We start from the raw sequence: 12013 nt of genomic DNA, 5'->3' as shown, positions 1-12013 counted from the left end.
GCAATGTATGTACTATGGATCAGCAGCATGGTGTTTTCTGTGTAATAAATGCTCTTAGCATTTACTGCTCTATGTTTCTATTATGGGTTATTCAGCCCTGCTTTTGTTCCATGTTTTCAGTCAGCATTCAAGGTTAATCAGGCAGGAGATGGAGAAATGTCTTGGGATTTTTGTTTAGATAGACTACGCTTGCCGTCCTTTATTTTTATGTCCTGCTCCTTTTGGTGTGCAGTATTTAATTCATGCAACTGGCAACTATTTTCCAGCTGTTGGTTCCATAACTCTTGCTGGAATGAAAGATTTTTAATTAAAATGAAGATGGTTGGCTGAACTGTACAGGGTTCACTACATAGTTTTTCAGTGAAGGCGGGCGGCAGATGCCCCAAAGCTTCATATTTAGTCATCTTCTCCCGTTTTGAAGGACTCGCAAATTAAATTGAGGATACAATGATTATCTACAGGGCTGGATTGATGTGCAGAGATAACGGCTGGGATTGCAATCACTCTCTTTACTTAAACGTATAAGTTGTCATCTGTCCTGTTTTAAGATGATATAGGAAATGTCCAGGACCCCTCATGTTAGACATGTTGGATTTATTTATTGGTGCAAAAACACCAGTGAACTCTCCAAGGGACTACTCATCCCTCCCCAGCCCCTCTCCTGCACCCTCAGCTGGGCCTCTGACGGTGGGGCTGTGGGACTGACCTGGGCCTCCAGAAGGATTGCTAGGCTGTGGTGAACTCAGGCCTCTCTCTGGGTATAAGAGTTGACCTCCTGGAGCCAGCACTAAATTAGGTTCTTGTTGACGATGAATCCCCTCTGTTGGCCAGAGAGCCCTGTTGAAATACACAGAGTGCCGGCTGATGTTACCCCGTCTCTGCCAGGCAATCAGAAAGAAGTGTACAGAGTTGGAAAGTCTTTTCACTAGTCGAAGGAGTGAAGTTGCGGTTCAGATTTCCTGAAAGACAAAAATGTAATTGAAAGAGTTGTTAAGGAACAGCGTGCTAAAGAATTAGGCGCTCAGAGGACGTAGAGAACAAACGTTATTATATTTTGGGATTGTTATCAGTCTGTAATCTTTCATCTTCATGTGTACAGTGTTGCTAGTGCTACAGGACTCGAATGTCACAAAGCATTCAGCTCCATTTGAAAAATAGTCCCGTGAACAGTTGCTTAGATGGTGTGTAACTGGATTCAGTATGCCATCACATTGTACCCAACATGACATACAGCTGTCTGTTTCACACCAAGTGGGAAAGCCAACTTCGTCTTGGACAAAAGAGGTGGTGGGGGAACATATCACTTCGATTGTGCCTGTCTCTAAAGAGGCCTGTTTTCTGGGCACTGTGGGTGTGTAATGTTTAGACAGCTCTCTGGTTACTCCCTCCAGAATGGAACACAAGAGAAGCCGTGTGTGGTAGGTATTGTGAAGGAGCTCTGCCCTCAGGCCTGGCTCTGTGGCCCATTGTCCTCCTGCTTCAGCCAGACACCTGTCTGTCACACTGCCTCATCAGATCACCTGACAAGATACAGAAAATCACTAATAGTTTTAAGTTCACGAATAAGTATTAGGCTATAACATGATAATGTTGATATCAATTAATTATGTACATTAATTTATGTTTATGCTCCCTTTCAAACGGTCTTTGATGTGATTTTGAGATTAGTAATGTCTTTGAGGTGTTGCTGAAACAATTCTGTTAAGTAAACGGCAGTAGCACAGGAGTGGATAGGCTCTCAGGGAGAATACTGAACAGCTGCCTCTCAAGCAAGGCAGAGCCACGGTCATGACTGAAAGGCTCAGCTGAACAATATTGCACTACACATGTCAGCACACAAGTGCTTATTTTGTATCTAACTCATTCATTAAAGACAGGTGACATTTATTCGAGATGTGTTCAACTTCCAGTGAAAAATAGTTTAGATTTTCACGTGATGTTTCCCATCAGTAAATACCCTAGATGTTTATTTTTCCCTTCAATCCCTTTTAAAATCATGCTATCATTGATTCACCTGCCACGTCACATTGTATTCCTGTTAGGCCCGTATCTCTACTTATCTTAGAGGAGCTACTTTCTAATCACCCTGAACCTCCCTCTGATTGATCAGGTTGGTCACAAATCAATAAGTCAAACAAATAAATGAATAAGAATTGATTCTCGGTCCTGTTTATGATTGCTATTATGACTCCTGGATTGCTGAGCGCTTTAGCACTTGGTTAACTGTAGGTCTTCTCTAGTTGTGCTTATGATGACAACACCTGTCTTTCAAGGGTTTCATCTGAAACCCCTATTCAAGCAGCAGGTGCACTGCCAAAACTTGACAAAAAGGAATGGCATGCCACACGCTGGCTACTGAATGGAAATGGTTATCTTGTGGGACCATCCCATCCTCTAGAGTTTTGGATGACAACATAATTGGGTAATTGGTTTCTTGCACATACATCATGTTCTTTTAAATTGGATTACCTCTCTCTGTCTCCTGGTGGAGATATCAGCTTGATCTGATCTGACAGGCCTGGTGTGGTGCACACTAGACTGGAAGCGACACCTCTTTCCCCTTCAGCAATACCATGGGTATGTGGCTTCAAACGAACAGCAATTGTTGCAGATGCCCTGATAATGACAGGATACAATTGCTCTGCCCAGAGGTGTATATGCCACACAATGGACACACATCTGCCATTTCAATGGATAAGCTTCTACTTATAGCAGATTGCCTGGGCTTAGATTCAACTGCTTATTTTTTATTGTGATATGGACATAATTTAGCTACATGTATATTATGTTAGAACAGGTTTTGTGTTCTCAGTTTAACTGCCTACAGCTTTGAAGATCCTTGCTTTAGTTTGATAGACTATCCACCCAGTCTATGATATCCTTGTGGTGATATGGGTGACCTTACAAAGGGGACTGCAGGCTATATTGAAAATATTTGTGGGTGCTGGTAGCAGGTGACTCTCAGTAGCTTGATGTTATGTCTACGGAAGGGAATATGGGACCCTACATAATTACTCCTGTCCCATAAGGCCCAATTCATTGTCACACTTTTGCACTTTTCTGATGAACCCTTTTTCTTCCTCTCACTCCTTGTGTGTCCATCTCGATTTCAGAATGAGCTAATGAGATTGTAATTAAATGTTTTCATGCATTTCAGGAGCATCTTTCCTTAAAGAAGTACATAGTGGACATTGTGACGGACAACACTGTCTCCTCTGAGAGTGTGAAGGATGGAGAAGAGAGGCAGAAGGCACGCAAGAAGGCAAAGAAGCTCCGCACACGCATGAACTCCAGGTGATGCATCCATCTGTCCCCTCTCTCTTTCCCCTCTCTCGTTTCCAGCGAGAAGGCGCTTTATGAGTGACAAGGAGATGGAGAGCAGACGTTATGTGCATCACAGCTGTCCAAAGAATAATACTGATGAGTTAAATTTATGGCCACTTTCTGTGATTGAGGAGAAAAACTGGGAATCGATCTGAGGGCCCAGACTTTCACCTGTTAAGAGCTTTCCCCCTAATTGCTGCCACGGTGCTGCCAAAACTGAAGCCTCCTTCGGTGTACAATAGTATGTTAAAGTATGTGTAAACCATGCCTATTTTTCTTTCTCCGTGCTATTGATTTTTAAATGAAGTATCAAAGAAAATCAATAGTAATCAACAAATAGGAGGCAACGTGCCACCGTGTCGGATCCCAGGCATGGGCTCAATCAGTTTAGTAGCCGGTCACAACAAGGGGGAGGATGGGGTTTGGGGGCAGGAGAGGGATACGACAGAGTAGAGAAAAAGTTGTGGGATGAGCTATTTGTCACGGGGCAGGTTGGAGTGTGGGGGCCTGGGGGGGGTGCAGCACCACAGATGACATGCGTCTCTGAGCTGCATCCTTAACTCTTACTGTGTGTGACACAGTCCTGTATTGTAGTCACTTTTATTACCAGGACACATTGTGATGGATCCATGTTTGCTATGAAGTCTATTTTTAGCAGTGCTCGCTAACATTTTAACTGAACACAGTTCTCCCTCCCTTAACATTACTACTGTCGCATTTATTTGTATTTTTTTATCCACCATTTTTAAATAATAGTACTTTGCTTTCAGTGAAATGTATCATTTAGTATTGCTGCTGTTACTTCTCTTATGGAAGGGCTTGGGGCTGAGAAAACATCAACATAATCTGCCTGTTCACTGTCACTCCCAGGCACAGCCCTCTCTCCAGCCTCAGCCCCAACCCGAGCCCTGCTGAGACTAGCACTCAATGGCACAAGGCTTTCAGAGGTAGTAAATAACACAAAGCCCCTGCTAGCATAAAGGTGAGCAGCTCCACCGCTGGGTGGAAATGAGCCGTTTTATTGAAGCGTGGCAGGGTGTCTGTAAAATGCAAGAAGTTTTCATTGGACTCTGGGGCGGGCTTGTACTCCCCATCATAAACTACTGAACACAGTTTAACCCAAATGTTTGTGGTTTGGCTGTCTTTCCTTCAGTCATATAGGGCTGCTTTTCTTTTAAGAAAATATGCTGTTGAAAAGGCATGTAAGTAGCATGTCATTTTGTCAGGATGCGTTCTGGACTTTAAAACAAGGATTTGGAAGTGTGTACCTGCTCCTGTAGGGCAAGCTGTTTGGCTGTAGCCCACTGTGTGTGTTTCCTTTGGCTGGGAACAGAGTCCGTAGTGTGTGAGTGGAGCTCAGAAAGAGGTGGGCACACAAAGACACCCCTGTGTGCAAGCTGGAGAGGTGATCATAGCCTTACTCATTTCACCCAGTGGAGGAGCTGGAGGGGTCCATATACACATGCACACCATGTTCCTGTGAGATGAGGCCCAAGGTAAGCCACTAGAGATTTCATGCTCATCTAGCCAACTTACTCCTAGTTTAAACAACCTGTCCCATTTGGGTGCACAGTGTAGAAGTCCACTCCGACGATTTAGCCGACGGTTTAGCTTCTATCCGTAATGCGCAGTATATACAGGAACACAGCATCAAACAGTATATATACACTTAACAGTTTAAAACTGAATTGGTTATAGGTAGATATTTTTACAGCATTGGCTCTCTGCCAGTTCAGATGAATAAAGAAGCTTGATTAATTGATTATTAGTTCTGCATTGTAGATTTGTGCTTTTTCCTTATTGCAGTTTACTAATATTTATAGCCGCAGCCCATTTAGCCGCGCCTGCTGCGGATCATGATGAATGGCTCAGCAATTGCTCCCCGTTTAACATGGGTGGGTGTAAACCTGTCAGAGATGAATATTGTAATATCAGACAAACAGGCCAGGTATAGTTCCATTTCTGGTGGAAGCGAGGCAGCAACATTTTTTTATTCAGTTGTCTTTGAGGACATGGTAAATAATGTGATAGAATGATGGACCTCAGTCACCCAACTAGCCGTTTTGCTGGTTGGTTTACTCAGAGTACATACAGCGTTTAAGCACCCTGACCTTGGCTTTGAATATCTCAGGGTAATGCCTCTCAGGTAATGCAGTTTATGGTGTTTTCTCTCTGTAAACAAGATTTGTTTTTCATACTTTTGGAAACGACAGTACTAATAGTATTTCATATTAAGTTTGTGAAAGCATTGTGAAAATGCATACATCCTCGGTTAATCCTGTAATCTTTGTGTGGGAATGTACGTACCCATTCACCTACAGTGACGGTCTACTCTAGAGCCCAGTGTGTGTGATCGAATTACCTTCCATTAAGCCCTCAAAATGTATCCCTCTACAATCCTGTATACCACATTTTTGTTTTATTGGTCGCTAGAGTGCCAGTGCATGTTTTTGGTTGAACATTTCTTAACCTTCCCGATTTAAATGTTGACTGCAAAATAGGCCTACCTGGCAGAATGATATCAGATGGTTTGTATCAATCACGGGACATTTGATACTGGGTGTGTGTGTGTGTGTGTTTTTATAAAAAAGTGTGATTTTTGACAGTGGAAACCTGAAAACACTATAAACTATAACAACTGAATTTACCAAAAGATAAAAAGACACCCTTTTTGAGATTGCGCAGAGGTTTTTATTTTTCCCTCCAAACAATCAATGTATTTATGATATTGCCAAGTTAAAATTTGATTGTGAATGGAGGGTAGGTCATTATGGGCTACTTGCTCAGCCCACAAATTAAAAATAACATTTAAATGATGTGCGCATCATACTCTTTCCCGGGCTAGTATTCTTTTCACTCGGGCCTTTGGCTTTCAGTTGGTACTGGCCCGGTGTGCTACTGGCAAATTTTACATGACTGTCAAGCCTTGCAAGGGCATACTAATTTTAAAGATGGCTAGTCATTATTAGGCTGGTTCTGTATGGAATGCAGGTACATTATGGGATACAGGTCAGGCCATTTTCTGGTTGTCATTATCCATAAACTGAAGAAGTTAGTGAAAAACAGGTGGACCGCTGTCCTGATCCGGACCCAGAATGGTGTCAATGCGGACGGTGTGTTCCAAACCGTAATGCTATTGAATTGTGACAGTAGGATGCACAAGGTGCAATTTCAAAATGTGTTAGTGCATGGGCAGTTTTCCTCTTGTCATTTACTGACAGACCTTATGGTAGAGTGGCCAGATGGAAGCCATTCCTCAATAAAAGGCGCATGGCAGCCAGCTTGGAGTTTGCCAAAAGGCACCTAAAGGACTCTCTCTGGTCTGATGAAACCAACTCTTTAGCCTGAATGTCAAGCGCCATGTCTGGAGGAAACCTGACACCATCCCTACGGTGAAGCATGGTGGTGGAAGCATCATGCTGTGGGGATGTATTTCAGTGGCAGGGACTGGGAGACTAGTCAGGATCAAGGGAAAGATGAACGGAGCAAAGTACAGAGAGATCCTTGATGAAAATATCCTCCAGAGCGCTCAGAACCTGAGACTGGGATGAAGTTTGACCTTCCAAAAGGACAACAACCTGAAGCACACAGCCAAATCAACGCAGGAGTGGCTTTGCGACAAGTCTCTGAATGCCCTTGAGTTGCCCAGCCAGAGCCCGGCTTGAACCCAATCGAGCATCTCTGAAAGTAGTTGTGTAGCGACGCTCCCCATCCAACCAGAAAGATCTTGAGGTTCTGCAGAAAATAATGGGAGAAACTCCCCAAATACAGGTGCCAAGCTTGTAGCGTCATGGCCAAGAAGACTCGAGGCTGTAATCGCTGACAAAGGTGTTTCAACAAAGTATTGAGTAAAGGGTCTGAATACTTATGTAAATAGGGTGTTTCAGTTTTTAGGTTTTAACACATTTACAGACATTTCTAAAAAAACGTATTTGTCTTTGGTATTATTTGGGTATTGTGTGTAGATTGACAGATTTTAATATATATTTTTTCCAATTTTATAATAAGGCTGTAACGTAACAAAATGTGGAAAAGTCAAGGGGTCTGAATACTTTCCGAAGGCGCTGTATTTAATATATTTATATTTTAAAAAGGAAGATAGTTTGCTGACGCTAGTCGGCTGTACCTGCACCAAAACTCTGGGACTTTTCAACATATAGCTTGTTCTCCATCTTCTTTTTAAAATGGTGAGCCAACATTTTTTTCCTCACTTTTATTTCCCTGACTGATCGAAACTCATTTTCCCAGGCTCTCTCTTTTCTCTGCAGCAGACGTACAGCACCTCCAGAACGTATTCACACCCCTTTTACTTGTTCCACATTTTGTTGTTCCAGCCTGAATAAAACATTCATTAAATTGAGATTTTGTGCCACTGATCTATACACAATACCCCATTATGGAATTATGTTTTTCATTTTTTTTTACCAATGAATTAAAAGTGAAAAGCTGAAATGTAAAGTCAATAACTATTCAACCCCTTTGTTATGGCTAGCCTAAATAAGTTCAGGAGTAAAAATGTGCTTAGCAAAGTCATAAGTTGCATGGATTCATTCTGTGTTCAAAAATATTGGTTAACATGATTTTTGAATGACTACCCCACACATACAATTATCTTTAAGTCCCTCAATTGAGTAGTGAATTTCAAGCAGATTCAACCACAAAGACCAGGGAAGTTTTTCAATGCCTTTGCATAAAAGGGCACCGATTTGGTTTAAAAAATAAAGAAAAGAAAAAACTCCCTTTGAGCATGGTGAAGTTATTAATTGGGCTTTGAATGGTGTGTAAATACTCCTAGTCACTACAAAGATAGTTGTCCTTCCTAACACAGTTGCCGGAGAGGAGCGAAACTGCTCGGGTATTAAACCATGAGGCGATTTTAAAACAGTTTAATGGTTGATATGAGAGAACTGAGGATGGATCAACATCATTGTAGTTACTCAACAATATTAACCTAAATGACACAGTGAAAAGAAGGAAGCCTGTACACAATAGAAATGTTCCAAAACACCCTGTTTGCAAAAAGGCATTTATTAATACTGCGAACAACACGTCAGAGTACCACTCTTCATATTTCCAAGCATAGTGGTGGCTGCATCATGTTATAGGTATGCTTGTCATTGCAAGGACTTGGTAGTTTTTTTAGGATAAAAAGAATACAGCTAATAACAGGCAAAATCTTTCAGAAAACCTGGTTGACACTGGGAGACAAATTCACCTTTCAGCAGGACAATTACCTAAACCACAAGGCCAAATCTACACTGAAGCTGCTTACCAAGATGATGGGAGCATACATTTCTGACTGTTGCTCATTTGAGATATTTCTCTGAGGGATAAATGTTTGCTAATTAACCTTAGAAATAGTAAACATTGGTAACTCCCTAGTCAGTTTACCTAAAGCTTTTGACTTCGCTGGGACTACACAACCTTTTATTTCTGGGTTTAATTCTGAGCTGGATTGACATTGACAGTGTTTATGATCTCCTCTATCTAGCTGATGCTAATGACTTTAGCCTTGTTCTGTCAAAATACGTCTGGTCCTCTGGGGAAGCTCCACCTGTCCTCTTCTGGGATCTGTTAGTTTATCAGCTGCTTCCTGACCGTAAGACCTTATGTCTGTTACTGGGATCAATAATAGCTCTTATCTGCTCTGGGATGCTAACTGACTGACTGTCTGACTGATGGACCGAGATGTTCTGTGTGCTACTAGTAGAGCCTGTCTTTGCCATGTCTTCTGGTCTAATGCCACAGAGAACAGTCCTGATGACCTCCATAATCTGTGAATGTCCAGGATTCAAAACACTGATGTATTTGCTACCCAAGTTAAAGCATACCATTCATATTTATTAAACAATACAGTTGAACAGAGAGTGTGATATGCCATTGTAAAGTGATGAGGGTGGAATGTCATTGTGAATGAAAATAGTAGGTTGCAATGAGGCTCTATGCCCCTGTAGAATTAATGCAAAATTATTTTGAGCCAAGTTACTGGGGGAAAAGTTGACAGGCAAAATAAACACTCAGTCTTAACCTGACCTTTTTCTGTTCCTTCAGACTTTTCATCCTCCCCTGCATTTTTTATGAAAGCTGGGGCACTCTTTTCCTCTTATTCAAAGAGTTCTTCTGTTCCTCTGTAGGGCAAAGGAGTATGAGACGGCAATGGAGGCAAAGACAGTCCCCGACTCCCCATACAAGGCCAAGTAAGTTCCCAACTACACGTTTATGCATTCTATCTCTTCTATTTAACTGTAGTGAATAGTGATACAATGATAATTATGCATGGATGAATAAATGGATGAATGACACGACTTAACCTCTCTTCCTCCCCAGGCTCCAGCGTCTGGTGAAGGACTTGGTCAAGCAGCTCCAGGGCCAGGACAGTGGTCAGTGGGCCAACACCAGGGTGTCAGGCCTGGATAGAACCCTGGGAGAGATCTCCCGCATCCTGGAGAAACAGGTCCATCACTAGCACCTAGCTGTAACACACTACTGAGACTTGCTCCTTGTCTGCTTGTCTGACATTCTGTCAGAGCGTAGCGTCAGAGTGTGGAGTGGTGTTAGGGAGGGAGGGGGGCAGTTCTCTCAGCTGCGTTCTGTTTGGCTGCAGCTCTATCTGTGTGTCTCTCAGTCCTAGTGTAGAGTATCAGTTACTCCCCAACTCCTTGCCTGGGGTTATTTGTAATGCAGGCCAGATTAGCTATGTGTTTTCATTGGCCACATGTTATTAATAGAGGAGCTACCCATCACTGGACAGGCAAACATTTGTATGCTTCATAAGTATTTGTGGGTTTATACAATTACATAAGGTTTTCCTAGAAGATGTAATCCAAAGGATCTCAAGTTACAATGGAATATAGGCAGGAGCCTTCAGCTTTTTCTCGCCCAGGGACCCGCTCCCAGGCAAACCATCGACCCAGGGACCCTCATCATACGTTAGCAAAAAATCTACAAAATCATCAGTCGAATGATAATGGCAAGAAGGAGTAATTAACCTTTTTAAATGAATAGATTTGTTAGATGGTTCTTTATTATTTTGACCTTCCCGCATCACAATTGGAAGAGGAAGTGTAAATTCTAACATAGTCTATAAGCTCGAAAGGTAACTCAAACACATTTTCGCTAAGAGCAGCTGTGTAGCTGGTTAAACAAAGGTTAGCCATGTATGTCCAAGTCAAGAAATCTTACCAGCATCCAGCTGCAGTTATCACACTGGTAGCCTATTTATTCATGGATGCTTTTTCAAAGCCCATGTCAGATATTCCAGTGGGTGTATTTGGCTCCAATCAGAGTAATTTGCTCAATATTAGGAGTTGAATAATAGTCATCTTCATTAGAAAGACATTTTTCTCTTCTACTGTAGGTATGTTATTCTAAATGTGTTTATTATGTTGCTAGAAATATTCAGAAACACATTTAAATAAATAAACGAAAACATTTGCGGACCATTGACAGTCAATGCTTATCGAGAAAGCTATGAATGACAGACATAGATGACAATAGTTGACTTAAATCGATGTTAGGAATATAAGAGAGACCCACTGTAGAAGATGGGCTTCGTTGGATGCCATTTTAAGGAGTTGAACTGCGTTCTATTGACAGTGAAGCCCCAGCACACCCAGTGTATGTTCATCAATAAGGGGGATGAATGGAGCACCTGTCACTGTGTTTGTGAAGGGCTGAACATGCAGTGAGTGACAAGCCATCATTCTCCTGCCAAGATGCGGTTCAAGGTATCATAAAGCACACTGTGCATTTTGGTGGGCGGGAGGATAGAGAGATGATGGTGTCTGGTCCTTGACAGGGGGAGGGGTGGAGAGGCTATTACTGAATTTCCCCAGAGGGAGAGAGAGGTGGCAAGGGTGGGTGGCACAGCACAGCAGCACAGTGTAATTGGAGAGGAGGAGTCCAGTGTGATGGTGTTCAAGCTGTCGCTAACAGGGGGGAGCTCCTCCCCTCAGCTCCATACTCTCCCTATGGGAGGTCGGGGGTCACTGGGCCAGGAGCCCTCCTCCATTCAACACTGGTATTGGTAGGTCAGCCAACTCTGTTTGGGCTTTACCGTGTGGTTAAAGCTCTTCACATATTTATAGAGCATTAAAACAATTGAGGAAAGCCCTACTCTGCATTAGTTTTGGTTGTGTAGAGGTGTGGAAGAGCTTAATCTAGACTTCATTCAGTATGGCTGTTAAACTCCCCCGTTAGCCCAGCCCAGAGCAGAGTGAGGCCTGGACTGAGGGGGGTGGGGTGGGACATGGGGGCCAGCCTGTGAACCAGCCTGGGAGGCACTTCCTCCTCTAATCCCTGGACAAAGTCAAATAAATATAGTCTCCGTCAGCATGGGTGTCTGCCCCCTGAGTCGGGACCGTTTAGATTATTTGACCTAACAAGCATCTCTCGTGTGTAATTGACTCACCTAGAGATTTTGTTTTTCTCTACGATATCTGATTCAGTCTCCACTTTCTCTGCTAATTCCTTAGACAACACCCAACACTCCCCCCTCCAAGGCAGTCTTAGTCAGGCTAACCACCCCCCTCGCTGCTGCTCTCTGGGCTGGGTCTAGTCTCCGACCCCAGCACGCCTCTCCCTCTGTGACCACTAATGGTTTATTTTGTGTCAAAATAGATATTTTTGTTGGGGAGTGGAGAGCTTTTCCTCTCTCATTTTTCTCCAGTATAATTTCTTAACTTTCTCC

The 12013-nt window shown here is 42.8% G+C and overlaps 1 protein-coding gene across 8 annotated transcripts in view; it reads left to right on the top strand.

The window, feature by feature from the left end:
• LOC115109416 (S phase cyclin A-associated protein in the endoplasmic reticulum-like) overlaps positions 1-12013 on the top strand; it is a 95191-nt gene that overhangs the window by 32280 nt on the left and 50898 nt on the right. For all 8 annotated transcript variants that reach the window (XM_029634297.2, XM_029634294.2, XM_065009752.1 and 5 more), the window contains 3 exons: positions 3158-3294; positions 9459-9521; positions 9652-9778. In XM_029634297.2, the coding sequence (XP_029490157.1) occupies positions 3158-3294; positions 9459-9521; positions 9652-9778 (327 nt within the window). The remainder of the gene's footprint in view (positions 1-3157; positions 3295-9458; positions 9522-9651; positions 9779-12013) is intronic.

The sequence above is a fragment of the Oncorhynchus nerka genome, linkage group LG25, assembly GCF_034236695.1.
Source record: "Oncorhynchus nerka isolate Pitt River linkage group LG25, Oner_Uvic_2.0, whole genome shotgun sequence".
Classification (NCBI taxonomy): domain Eukaryota; kingdom Metazoa; phylum Chordata; class Actinopteri; order Salmoniformes; family Salmonidae; genus Oncorhynchus; species Oncorhynchus nerka.
Note: the sequence above shows the minus strand (reverse complement) of the source record. Positions and strands in the feature narration are given on the sequence as shown.